This window comes from Maylandia zebra, linkage group LG23, assembly GCF_041146795.1.
Source record: "Maylandia zebra isolate NMK-2024a linkage group LG23, Mzebra_GT3a, whole genome shotgun sequence".
NCBI classification, from domain to species: domain Eukaryota; kingdom Metazoa; phylum Chordata; class Actinopteri; order Cichliformes; family Cichlidae; genus Maylandia; species Maylandia zebra.
In genome coordinates this window covers 23,380,354-23,393,436 of record NC_135188.1, presented here as the reverse complement: position 1 = coordinate 23,393,436, position 13,083 = coordinate 23,380,354, and the positions used below count along the sequence as shown (strand labels likewise).

The following is a 13,083-nucleotide window of genomic DNA, read 5'->3' as shown; positions in this document are numbered from 1 at the left end:
TGACAATGATGCCAAACACACTGCTAATGCAGTAAAATCATACCTGGATAGAAAAACACACAGTGGAGCACTATCAGTCATGGATCGGCCTCCCCGGAGCCTGGACCTCAACATTATTGAAGCAGTGTGGGATCATGTTGACAGAGAACAGAACAAAAGGCAGAAACATCCAAAGACGAGCACTGGATTAATTAATTAGATTACTAATGCATTATAGTGTGAGATCCACGATTCAAGACCAACAGATGACACCACAAACCCACATAGCAAAATTGGTATGGCCCGGATCTGGCCCACACAATGTGCTTACACATGGTCCACGTACCGCAGAGAATGACGGCCCTTTGGTGGCCCACACATGAGCCAGCAAAAGGCTAGTTGTAGACACACTGGTGCTCCTGTGCTGGCCCATGTGTGGATTACCTCTGGCAAACCTGATCTGGGCTACCAAAGGGCCATCATTCTTTGTGGTATGTGGGCCATGTGTAAGTTGTGTGCAGCCACAGGCCAGTTGTAGACACAATGCTGGCCCAGAACAGTTTCAGCTCTGGCCCCAGATGTCAGCCTAATGTGTACCTTAATCGAGCCATGTAATAACAACATGTGTCAGAACATAATAGTGCAAAAGTAACATGACAAAACTATGTTCAGACAGTGAATGATTCTTATATAACGCTTTTCTACTCTCCCAGATTACTCAAAGTGCTCTATACAACATGCCACCTAATCACACACTTGCTCTAAACTGAGTGCGTCTTAACTACATTCAAACTCTGGACATGCAGACTAGAGGAGCCAGGGATCGAACCACTAACCTTCCAATCAGTAGGTGACCTGCTCTGCCTCCTGAACTACAGCCACCCGCTGGCAAAGATGAGTAAACCGTCACTAGGTTTTGGGTAAAGTGTACACTCACAAACCTGTCAAACCTGCATTTGAAATGTTGGCTACCATAGCACTATAGTATTGCAACATGGTATTTGTAGTGCCATCATTGCCAGACCTGGCCCACATCTGGTGGACATACACCGTGCCATGACACCAGTGAGTCAGAAGTGCCAGCTTGATGCCGGATCCGTGTCAGACCTGTTTTCTATGGGCCTGGGCCACATAAACCAAACCGCAATTGAGCTAGATATGGCATGCCACCGCATAGGCAGTGGCATCATTGCCAGGCCTGGCCCATATCTGGATGACATACGTCTTATCATGCCAGAAGTCAGCCAGCAGTGCCGGCTTGATACCAGATCCAGGCCAGACCTGCTTGCTACGTGGGAAGCTGCCTCCATCTTATTTACACCAATCACCCATAACATGATGACCAATGACAGGTGAAATGAATAAACGCTGATTATCTCTTTATATGGCACGTGTTAGTAGGTGGGATACATTAAGGAGCAGGTGAACATTTTGTCATCAAAGTTGATGTGTTAGAAGCTGGAAAAATGGGGAAAAAGTGTAAGTATTTGAGTGAGTTGCAGCACTTGTGGTCAGTATCTATGAAAAATGGTTCAACAATGTTGAACATTGGTGAGGAATGTGGGTGGCCATGGCTCACTCATGCACGTGAGGATCAAAGGCTGGCCCATGTGGTCAGATCCAAGAGATGAGCTACTGTAGCTCAAATTACCAAAAAACTCATGCTGATTCTGATAGAAAGGTGTCAGAATACACAGTGCATCACAGTTTGTTACCGTTTTGGCAGCTAAAGGGGACGAACACAATACTTATACCTGACCAGTATAAACGGTCTGTCTTAAGATTATACTGACATGCCAGTCTGCACATTCAAAGAGTTAATCGGTTGTTCTAAGTACATTGCGGGTCCAAATTAGACAGTGCAGTGCTCAGTGCATCTTACAAAGTTCTGATCACATTAGTACAAATTCCCTCTTTCGATCACCAGATCTTCTGCATCTTAGTAAAGAGAAAGAGGAATAATTACAGTGACTAATTCTACTCCTTTAGTATATCCAGCACACAAGATCAATCCTTCAACGTTCACAGGCTGAACGCATAAAATCAATTTCTCACACAGTAGCAGTGCACGCAAACCTCTGCCAGCTTGTCAGCAAACGCTGCTCACGCTGTCAACATCGACGGGTTGAAGGCAAACAATGCTCGTCTCCCCCAATGAGCCTCTGCACCCAGTCTACCCACCCGACTGCCAGCCAGCCAGCCAGCGAGCAATCCGGCCAACCTTCGTCAGCAGCTAATTAAATCTACCGCTATTCATTTGGCCCTAATGTGCTTTTAATTGGATTACAGGATCGGTCACGGGGAGGGTTCAGGAAGGGGTGAGGAGGACATCACAGAGCGAGGGGTAAGGTGAGGGGACGGGGGAAGGGAGGCTGTTTAACATGAGCGTGAGCCAGGTAACCTTATTATTTCATCTGAGGGAGGTAGTCGGAGCACGGGATACGAGGGAAAGGCTGAAGCTTTCATAACGATGCCACGAGTGTTTATTTTTTTTTGAGTCAGCAGGATGTGGGCCTTACGAGAAACTTGGCACATCTGTAACAGGCTCAGGGGAAGTAAGGAGAGGGAGGAGGGTGAGAAGAAGGAAGGCTGGAGTGGAGAAGATACTAGGCTTTGATGTTGCAATACGAAAGTTACAGTATGTAGGTATGTTTTGGCATTTGTGATTAAAATAAGAGCTGGAAAGAAAAACTCAGTGATAGCCAGAGAGGGAAGAAAAGATCAGAAGAGTAGGTGGAGTGACAAGAATACAGATGGTGGAGAGAGGAACTAAGGGTTTGGTGCAGCAATGAGAAATGTATGAGTTGTTTATTGTCAGAAGTAAAACTCCTCGGGGTCTGGGAGATGCAGAAAAAGCCAGAGTTGCAGCTTTTAACAGTCTTTTTTTTTTTTTTTTTTTTTAACTCTAAAGCCGGAGGAAGAAAGGAGAAACCTGCATCTTCGGCATGACTTGTTTAACTTTTTCCACAATAATAGACCCAAAATTTGACTCGTTGGTATTCAAGTCACTACGTCCAGCAAGATTAAAAGGAGGGATTTTCAAAGAACGGGGTCAATGTTTAATTTTTACTTGAATTGATAAATAAATTACAGTCGGATCGATGGAGTTTTAATCTGCGGCCGGTCTTGACAGGCAGCCAAATCTTGCTCCCCCCTCCCACCCACCATTCACAGCCAGTGTTGGCTGCCTGATTATGAATGAAGCTGGTGTCCGGCAGGCTGACCCTACACATCTTTAGTGCCTGGATCGCTTTGAGCCAGGCAATAAACACAGAGGGAATTTTTTTTTCTGCTTTTCAAAATCTTCAAGGTTGGCGGATTACGTGAAATGCAAACAAGGTAGAGTGTAGTGACAACAGAGAGTCATAACCATCAAATGATCTGGATTGGTGTTCCAGATCATTCAGTAAATGATCAATGAAATCGCATTGGCAGATTAATGCATAATACAGTTAAGTGATATATTTTTTTCCTATACTGCAGCCTGATGTTGCTTTCAGCTGACAGTATGCAGGTACTTGCTCAAGAAAATGACATCCCACAGTCCTGCTTAAACCCTCAACACCTGCCCTTTTACTTCTTGTCCCTGTGATGGTGCAAACGTCAAAGTTGTGTTTGAAGTGTGTACTTCAGTATTTAGCAGAATGACATTTGTTGCAGAATGTAATTTCAAATGGATCATTTAAAACAGCTCAACCAGAATCCGCAAACACAAACTACGTGGACACAGTTCAACAGTGTCACTGAAAAAAAAAATCATGTCTGTTTTTTGTAGAATTTTTGTAAATAAATATTTTTACATAAAATATTTTGATAGATGTACGGGCTTAGGTGTGCTGTGAAGTGAAAGTAAAAATAAAAATTGAATTTACTAATTTATGTCTTTAAAAAAAACGCATTCTCAGTGGGGAAAAAAATCACAATTACGAGATCAAAATCAGGACTGAAGTCATTAAAGCCAGAATTCAAATTTTATTGACTTTTACTCTGAGAAAATTCTGAGATTTGAGATTGAAGGTATTATTCTACAATGCTACCATTAGTTTAGGAATTCTGAAAAAACAGAAGGCTACCACCCAGTATAGTATTGCTTTCTGTTTAAATTAGCGAAACTGCTAACATTCTGATGTAAAGCAATATTGTGCAGTCTGGCTTAGTGGCCCACAATAGAAATGCAATGCAGGGGTTGGTAATTGGTCTCATTTGTTTATTGTAATTAAGCAAATGACTGAATTAATCAATGCAGTAATGATGCATTGATATTTAATAGATAACACCAGAGTCATTTATTTCTGGCTTGCAGACACTAAACAAAGTCTGAGCCCACCAGTGGATTTTCTTTCTCTAGATCTATCGTACATTCACCCCTGCAGGTTTGTCTTACCTCCTAGAGCTCCCAGCCACCCATTGTTTTAAAAAAAATCCATTAATGGGCATCTTTTTCATTTTTCCTATTACAGTGCTACATTACATACTTCTTTTGACTGTCATAACAAAAACTCAAGGCAGAGTGCCAAGCAAATGTAGGTGGAGACGTGCATTGATTTCTTCGTTTCCAGTTCCAGTAGAGTGGTCAATACAAAACGAAATGTTTGTGACTTTATGGATCTGAAGCTAGGTTGGTGAAAATTAAAAGGGTCATCATCCATCAAGTGATGAATTGCATTTTCTCGTGTGGTAACTGCTTTAGTGCACTTTTGAAAACAATGGGAGACTTTGACCTCCGGGCTGGAAGGCTACCCTGCTGTGGGACACATAGTCGAGTAGTCCTCCTCTTTTTCATAGGTTTTAAAAGGGAACAATAATAAGGGTTATATTATTCATCAGCATCAGCTGCATCAGCATTTAAATATTTTAGGGTTAGTGCAAAGTTTTCCTGTGTTATCTGTCATTCTTTTTACAAGTTTCTGTGATAGTGAATTCTCTACTTATGCCTATAAAATACTAGCTTAATAAAATACCAGTACTTTATCTACCTTTTAACTACTAGTGTAAAATAAATGATTTATAAATTATATTTTTAAGCTGCATGAAAGTACTTCAGCTAATGTGTACACCGTCCTGGACTTCTTAACCATGTTTCAGGCATCTTAATGCTAGCTAACCAGCTGATGAATTAGCACTAATTTAAAATTAGTATAAAATGTGAATGGCGCTAGTGGAATGAAAAAAAAATCAGAAGTGCCTTAACCCTGCATTCCATTAGAAGGCCATTAGATGGTGACAGCTATGGTTAAAAAAAGACTTCCTGCTTTGGGCCAGTAGAACCCCAAACCTCTGGGTGACCAGCAAGGCGCAATGTGTCATAGGCAACCTGTCTTTAAGCATCCAACCAGAACCATGAATATTCACCGTCAACCATCAGCTATAACAAGAGCCATTAAGTGCTATATATGTAATAAAGTGGGAATATATAATTTACCCCTAACCACGCCTGTTGCTTCACTGTTCCAAAGATGGGATTACTTCTGTTTTAAAACACCCGCCTGTATTGAGACAATAAGCAGACAAATTCTAAATTAAAGATTTTTTAAATCTAGAACTTAAGAACTCTAGAACTGAGTGGCCAACTGTTAAGGAGTACTCTCCTTTCACTTTAGGTGTCTATCACTTTGCCTTTCCCCTTCCTCTTATGCATAATAAAGTTTCCACAGTTGATGCAGTTAGTCTGTTATCCAGGATTTCAGCTACCTGGGAAAATGTACCCACAGACGAGCGATGGAGATTTAATACCAGGTGGCAGACAGAAATGCATCTTCCTTATAGGAAGCTGATCTAATTGCCAATAGTGTCATGATGCTACAGCAATTACATTGTGAAATCAACCTTTACCTTCATCAGCAAAAACAACTTGTCTGACTTCTCTGTTAAATACGACAGCTTGGCTGTACAGTTGGGACCTCGGTGACCCCATAAGCCTGCTGACACAAACAAGGTGACACTCCGGTCGCCTCGGTTTAAGACCCGGCCTCTAAAGCACATCCAAACCAGATGATGTCAAAATCAATACGCCAATGTCATCAGGCCTTCTTCTGGACGAATGATGGTCTAAACCTGCTCTAAAGACATGCACATGCACACGCTCAAACACCCCCTCGCCGCTCCCCCACTTCTTCATCATATCATCGAGCCCATCAGGAGGCTTAACGGGGAAGGGATCGATGCATCGCGGGGGTCAGGGCGAGCCGGGCAGGGCTCGTGACACCCATGCTAATGGTAACGCAAACTAACACCGCTTCACTCGTCACTGTCTCAACTCTGCCCTTACCATCCATCATCTCCACCCTCAGCTAAGCCACTCAATGTCCCTACAGGTGACCGACACATCAAATGATAACAGACCAAAGGTCAATCCGTCCTGATACCGCTGTGTCTCTAGTTAAGTTTGAAGCAGTACATTCCCAATATCCACATCCAGCTCTTGGTAGATTCTGTTTCTTGGATCAAGTAAACGCATCGGAAGAAGCATGCCCGCTCGGCTTGTTGGCTAGAGTGCAGGTTTATGTTTAGTCTGTCCCCTCGCCCTAACCCCTCATTACAGCCAGTTTATCATGCCAGGAAGAGAGTGGCAAAAACAAATTAGTCCACAGGAGGGGAAAATAGCTGGGGATATCGATTTCCCCTTTTCATGCCAGAGTGGAGCACAGAAAATATTGGGCTATTAAAGGGAAACAAGGATATAAAGCCATTACTGCGCGCACTTAATTGATCCCACTTCCCATAACAAATTAATTGAGCGGAAAATGGCAGATGGCTTTGATGAATGTCATAAAAAAGGCTTGTCAGCAAGCCATGTGTACGCGACCCCCTCGCTTGCTCGCCGTGCCGCATGAAGGAGCCGCTCAGAAAGGAGTCTCGCAGGAGTGTACTATGTGTTTCTTCAAGTATTTACATCTCAGCGATCCGGATGTTAATCATGCTGACTTACTGACATCATTGCTAATTGTCTGCTGCTTTTTTCCATCCTTCTTCTCTGCTGTGTGGTTCTTTTCACCCTCTGCGTTCCCTACAGCAGTCGGCGTACAGGTGTGCGCTTGTTTCTTCCCCGCCTGGGTGCTTGTGTGTGTTTCGCTTCTATGTTTGTACTGACAGGCTGCTGCCCCAGTAGGAGAACAAATGCTAATTTAATCAATTGGCTATAAATCCTACTGGCCGCTGACTCATGCATCTCCGGCCCTGGGGACCCCAACAAAAATCCTGCCAGTGCAGTTTGTTCAGCATGCACACACATTTGCAGACACACACAGCATCCAGACAAGCATCCATCTTTTCCCTCTTGCATCACTGCCACATCAGAGTTATTTCAGAGGAACCGGCGAACACAAACGCATGCACGTGTTGACACGTCCCGATAATTGCTGTTTCTTTTTTATTTTTTTCTGTCGGCTGAAACTTGCAGGTAGAACAAGATCCACACTGGCACTCATAAACACACTCGCACATATTCACAGGGGCATTCATCTCCCAGCTAACTTCCCTGCCACCCATCTTAAACAGAGAATTATTTATTGTGAGCATATATCTCCTCACTCCTATACACACACACACAGCACTGACACACCTGCAGTTTCATGACATCCAAATCTGCTAAAGCTGCTGAGACAGCGTCTTGAGTTGGGTTAGTAAGTGGAAGGTGGAGGGCGGTTGTGAGACTGGTTGGGGAGTGGGGGGGGGGGGCAAAGAGTGACAGAAAAACAGGAATGCAGGAAGTGTCAGAATGACAGAAAGAAAGGGGGGGGGGGGGGCAATGGCAGGAAGAGCAATAGAGCGATAAAGAAAAGTCAGGGGGAAAAAGATAGAAAAAGGGGTGACAAGAGAGAGGGGAGAGGAGCTGGCGTCTGCTGGCAGCATAGCCGACCGGTGCGCTCAGGCTCTGTTCAGAATTCTGCAGGGCCTCCGCGGCCCCCGTGTTCCCCATCAATCTCAGCCCACTCTGGCAGCCGCCAGCAGCTGCATCTTAATCTGCTGGGGCTGGACGTGAGGACGGACAGGTCGCCTGGGCCGCAGAGTAAATAACCCTGCTCCTGACTGTCCCCTGCTATTCCCCTATGCATACATGGAAACGGCAACACAAACACGCACACAAACACACAACCTGGATGCTCTTTCTCCGCACACATATTTTATGATTCCTTTCTTCTGAAAGACGGCTGAGCTGAGCTAAGTGCTTGAGATGGGATTTCAGCATAAATTCTTTGGACATAAACCGTAATTTTGTCTCAAATGTTTTAGTGTTGATTGTATCAGAAGGGTTAAAATGGCCCCGTGTGCATCAGATAATGCAGATGTTTCAGGTTTGCTCATTTTGACACTCTGCATTTAACTGGTCCACGGATTTGTATATTTATATGTGTATGCGCTACTAATTTATGCTACTTACAGGAAAAGGGACTGGTTCTTATATAGTGTCATGGTCCTGGGTCGTTGACCCAGCGTTTTGTGTTTTGTGATTATTTCCCTCTGTTCTAGTTATTCTGTGTCCTCCCCCCTTGTGTCCGGTTCGGGTTCTAGATTTCCTGTTTTGTTCTGAAAGTCTGTGTCTGTTGTCATTGTGTTCAGCTTGTGTCCTCCAGTCATCATGTGTATTCAGATCAGCTGTTCTTCCCTCCTGTGTGCGATTACCCGATTACCTTGTGTGTGTGTGTGTGTGTGTGTGTGTATATATAGTGGGTGTCGGTCTGTGTTCGTTGTCGGCTCGTCTGTGTTTCTTGGTTTCCTGGTCCTTGGTCTGCGTCTCTCTGCTCCGCTCCGCTCTCCGTTTTGTAAGATTTCAGGTTTGCTCTTTAGTTTCTCCCAGTTTAGGTTTCCGTTTGTAATTACTCGTGCTTCATTGCCTGTTTTTGCCACTACCACCCTGTAAATAAAACGTCATTCGTATCATCAGTTTGCTGCATTTTGGGTCCTCCTTTTCCTCCACACCACACGGCTCCCTCCCCCAGCCGTGACAGTACGAGCCGACCAAACATGGACCCAGCGGCATCCGCACCTCCCGAGGAGCTTCGGGAGGAACTAATTGACTCTGTTTCCAGGTTGGTTAACCTATGGCTCGAGCATGAGGGGGAAGAGTGTCTCCGCGCTGTAGAAGCCAGGCTACAGCAGCTCATCTCTGCTCACTCCTGGCTGCTGGACTCTCTTCACCCGCTCGCACAGGACTTCATACTCAACGAACTGCACCTTCACCCACCAGCCGCTACCGCTTCCCAACTCAGCCCGGCGGCGAAGATTTTGCCCGGCCCGGCGGCGAAGATTTTGCCCGGCCCGCCGGAGGTTTTGCCCGGCCCGCCGGAGGTTTTGCCCGGGAGGAAGCGACGATCGCGCCGTCGGCGCATCACCCCACAGCCGAAGACTAGGACTTTGGAACTGCCAGCTGTGGTGAGTGAAAAGGACCCTTTTTCTGTTTTGGACTGTGTGTCTGTTTATTCCGGGGCTGTGTTTTTTGAGTCGGCTGCCCTGCCGGTAGCTCAGTTAGCTGCCCAGCAGCCACTAGCTCAGTTAGCCACTCAACCGTCACCCCCATTACAGTCACAGCCAGACCTATTAGACACTTAGTTACAATCCATAGCTCAGTCAATAGCTCAGTTGACAAGAGACTCATCCGCCTTATTATCACCTATTCAGCCATCGTTGTCACCAACTCCTCCTGCACAACAAGTTAAGTCCATCCAACCCGGAAAGAACTATTTTTCACCTGTTCATGTCAAGCAGAGAGACACACCACATAATATTGTAATCAGTCCTCAAAAGCTGGCCAGCCCAGAGACTGTGACACACTCCAGGGCCTCCCCAGAGGCTGGGTCCCAGCCCCCGGCCGACTCTGGACCCCTGGAGATTAAGAAGCCAGCTGAGGACTGTATCCGGCTGTCGCTGCCCGAGCTGGGTCAATGCTCTGTGCAGCTGCAGTCTGCCTTGTGTTTGCCAGAGGCCCGTGCGCCTGCTGGTTCTGACCCGTACCTGCCAGAGGCCCGTGCGCCTGCTGGTTCTGACCTGTGTGTTCCAGGGGCCCCGGTGCCCACTGGTCCAGAGACTGTTTTCGCTGGGGGGCCCGAGGAGCCCGTCCAGCCTCCTGCTTCGCCTGCTGGGGGGCCCCAGGAGCCCGTCCAGCCTCAAGACTCGTCAGCTGGAGGTTCAGGAGAACCTAGCCAGCCTCCTGCCTCGTCAGCTGGAGGGCCCGAGGAGCCCGTCCAGCTGCCAACTGCAGCCTCATCATCCTCGCCAGCTGCAGCTTCATCCACGCCACGGGCAGCAGCAGCTTCTTCCACGCCTGCAGCGCTACAGTCTCCGGCTTCCACGCCGTCGCCTGCTGCAGCCTCATCATCCTCGCCAGCTGCAGCCTCCGAGCCTTCATCCTCGCCCGGTGCAGCATCGTCATCTGCCTCGCCTGGCCCGGCTGCAGCATCGTCATCTGCCTCGCCTGGCCCGGCTGCAGCATCGTCATCTGCCTCGCCTGGCCCGGCTGCAGCATCGTCATCTGCCTCGCCTGGTCCGGCCTCTGCTTCAGCCGCGCCTGGTCCGGCCTCCGCTTCAGCTTCAGCCGCGCCTGGTCCGGCCTCCGCTTCAGCTTCAGCCGCGCCTGGACCGGCCTCCGCTTCAGCTTCAGCCGCGCCTGGACCAGCCGCTGCTTCGGTCTCGTCTGGTGCTGCGACGGCCACGCCACCTTCGGGTCCCGAACTGCCGCCTCGACATCGGCGGTCATCTACCAGGCCGCTGGTGGAGCGTCATCGTCAATATGGACGACCTCCTAGACGCCGCCGCTGCCTTCCGCGCGGTCGGCCTCCAGACTTGTGTCATCGTCGCCATTGCTGTCCGCACGGTCGGCCGCCTGAACGGTTTCCCCGTCGCCGCCGCTGCCGTGTGCACGGTCGGCCCCCTGAACTGCCTCCACTCCGCCACCGCTGCCTTCCGCTCGGTCGGCTTATGGATCTACGTCGCCGACGTGGCCGGCCTCAGAAGATGAACTGTCCTGGACTTCTGAGTTGTCAGCCTCCGGGCCGGCCTCCTGAACTGTGTTTTGTTCTCGTGCTCCAGCATGTGTGTTTTTGTTTTGGACAATTCTCTCGGTTCGCTGGAGCTTGTGTTTTGTGATTATTTCCCTCTGTTCTAGTTATTCTGTGTCCTCCCCCCTTGTGTCCGGTTCGGGTTCTAGATTTCCTGTTTTGTTCTGAAAGTCTGTGTCTGTTGTCATTGTGTTCAGCTTGTGTCCTCCAGTCATCATGTGTATTCAGATCAGCTGTTCTTCCCTCCTGTGTGCGATTACCCGATTACCTTGTGTGTGTGTGTGTGTGTGTGTGTGTGTGTGTGTGTATATAGTGGGTGTCGGTCTGTGTTCGTTGTCGGCTCGTCTGTGTTTCTTGGTATCCTGGTCCTTGGTCTGCGTCTCTCTGCTCCGCTCCGCTCTCCGTTTTGTAAGATTTCAGGTTTGCTCTTTAGTTTCTCCCAGTTTAGGTTTCCGTTTGTAATTACTCGTGCTTCATTGCCTGTTTTTGCCACTACCACCCTGTAAATAAAACGTCATTCGTATCATCAGTTTGCTGCATTTTGGGTCCTCCTTTTCCTCCACACCACACGGCTCCCTCCCCCAGCCGTGACATATAGAGCTTTTCTCCTCTGCTGGAGCACTCAAAGTGCTTTTCAAACAACATTCATACAAGCACTTTTTCATTGCTAATAGCTTTCTATCTAACATTAACACACTTTCATGCTTCTGAAGCATCAGAGAGCAACCTGAGGTTCACTATTTTGCCCAAGGACACTTTGGCATGCAAACTGGAGCAGCTGGGGATCGAACCGCTAACCTTCCAATTAGTAGATGACCTGTTTTACCTCCTAGGGCCACTCTTACTGCTGTCTTTGTTGGACACTAGTAAAAGAGATTTTTCATCTTTAGTCTAATTTTCAAATAAAATAAACACATTAAACACAATGAAAATAAAACTAAGTGAAATTTGAATGTGTATCTCTTTACATATTATAAAGAAATTTAACCAAGTATTCTCATCTCTGTCAAACATAAGGCATAAGACAACCCCTTGTCCTGAATACATTCTTTTAAATTTACATGATATTTGTGACACTTCCTGCCCCATGGGTACCTTGCTCTCTATTTTAGGGGGGCCATTGTAAAGGCACCTCTTACATCTATCAGTTTTCATGTGTATTTGTCACTCACACACACACACACACATACAGACACACAAACACGCACAAAGCCAGCATCATCCTTGCAAGCAACAGTGGTGACAGCTGCAAAGATCTGACACAAAAGATCCGCTATCTTGGAAACACGGAGGAGGCGAGGTGAGAGAGACTGCGGATTAGAGAGCGGCTATCTCTCTCGCCCAGGGCCGTCTGACATCCAGGAGGCAGTCAGCACGAGTCACTGAGCTCTGAAGCTCTAAGGCCACTCCGCCCACAACCTCTATATGGCAGTCCTCAGCCAGGATCAATTGAATCTACAAGCCTGTGCAGCCTTCCACCACCCACCCCACCCCACCCCTCCTCTTCTTCACTGCTAAGACCTCACTGGGTCAAAGGTTAGAGTATCTTCCCCACCTGCCAAGCGCGCCTGCACCGATGGCTCGAGGGCAGAGCGCATTGTGTTCCCACTGGGGATATGGCAACCTTTGAACTCTGCAGCGAGAGAAGGTGAAGGGATGAGAGCGGGGTAGGTATGGTAACGGCATGAGTGACAGCTTCCCCTCGTCTCTCCACAGACACACAAAGACCGAGTCACATCCAAGCTGTAAAAACACAAAAACCACGTATACAGCCGGTCTAGATGGCGGAGATATACAAGGGCACTGACACACTGCACACTCGTCTCCTCTGCGTGACAGATGACCACACGCCCCGTGTCGTGGGGCTCTGCTGGGAGTATTAGAGTCCTGAATGACACGTTATGACCAAGAGAGAGAGGGGAGCAGCGTATCAAGCGCACACACTCGAAGATCTAGCCCATCATATGTGTGTGGTTGCCTTTACCACTGTCTTGCCCTCCCGCCGGCTGGCTGAAAGAAAAAAGGCAACAGGAGGTGATTGAATGTCGATTTCCACTTAGGAGAGAAAACAAGCTGAAAAAAGTCAGAGATCAGAAGCTGAAAGTATGTA

General features: G+C 47.4%; 1 protein-coding gene across 1 annotated transcript; it reads left to right on the top strand.

The window, feature by feature from the left end:
• The first annotated feature begins 8,865 nt into the window (after positions 1 to 8,865).
• LOC143414987 (uncharacterized) lies at positions 8,866 to 11,061 on the top strand. Its single transcript, XM_076880170.1, has 2 exons — positions 8,866 to 9,351; positions 9,598 to 11,061. Exons 1-2 carry the CDS (start codon positions 8,944 to 8,946, stop codon positions 11,059 to 11,061), a joined length of 1,872 nt encoding a protein of 623 aa, XP_076736285.1. The 5' UTR covers positions 8,866 to 8,943.
• Positions 11,062 to 13,083: the final 2,022 nt, after the last annotated feature.

Bases quoted from the DNA above. Each gene is read 5' to 3' on its own strand.
- LOC143414987 (XM_076880170.1), top strand. From the start codon at position 8,944: ATGGACCCAGCGGCATCCGCACCTCCCGAGGAGCTTCGGGAGGAACTA. The intron at 9,352-9,597 runs GTGAGTGAAAAG...TCACCTATTCAG, and splicing joins CTTTGGAACTGCCAGCTGTG to CCATCGTTGTCACCAACTCC.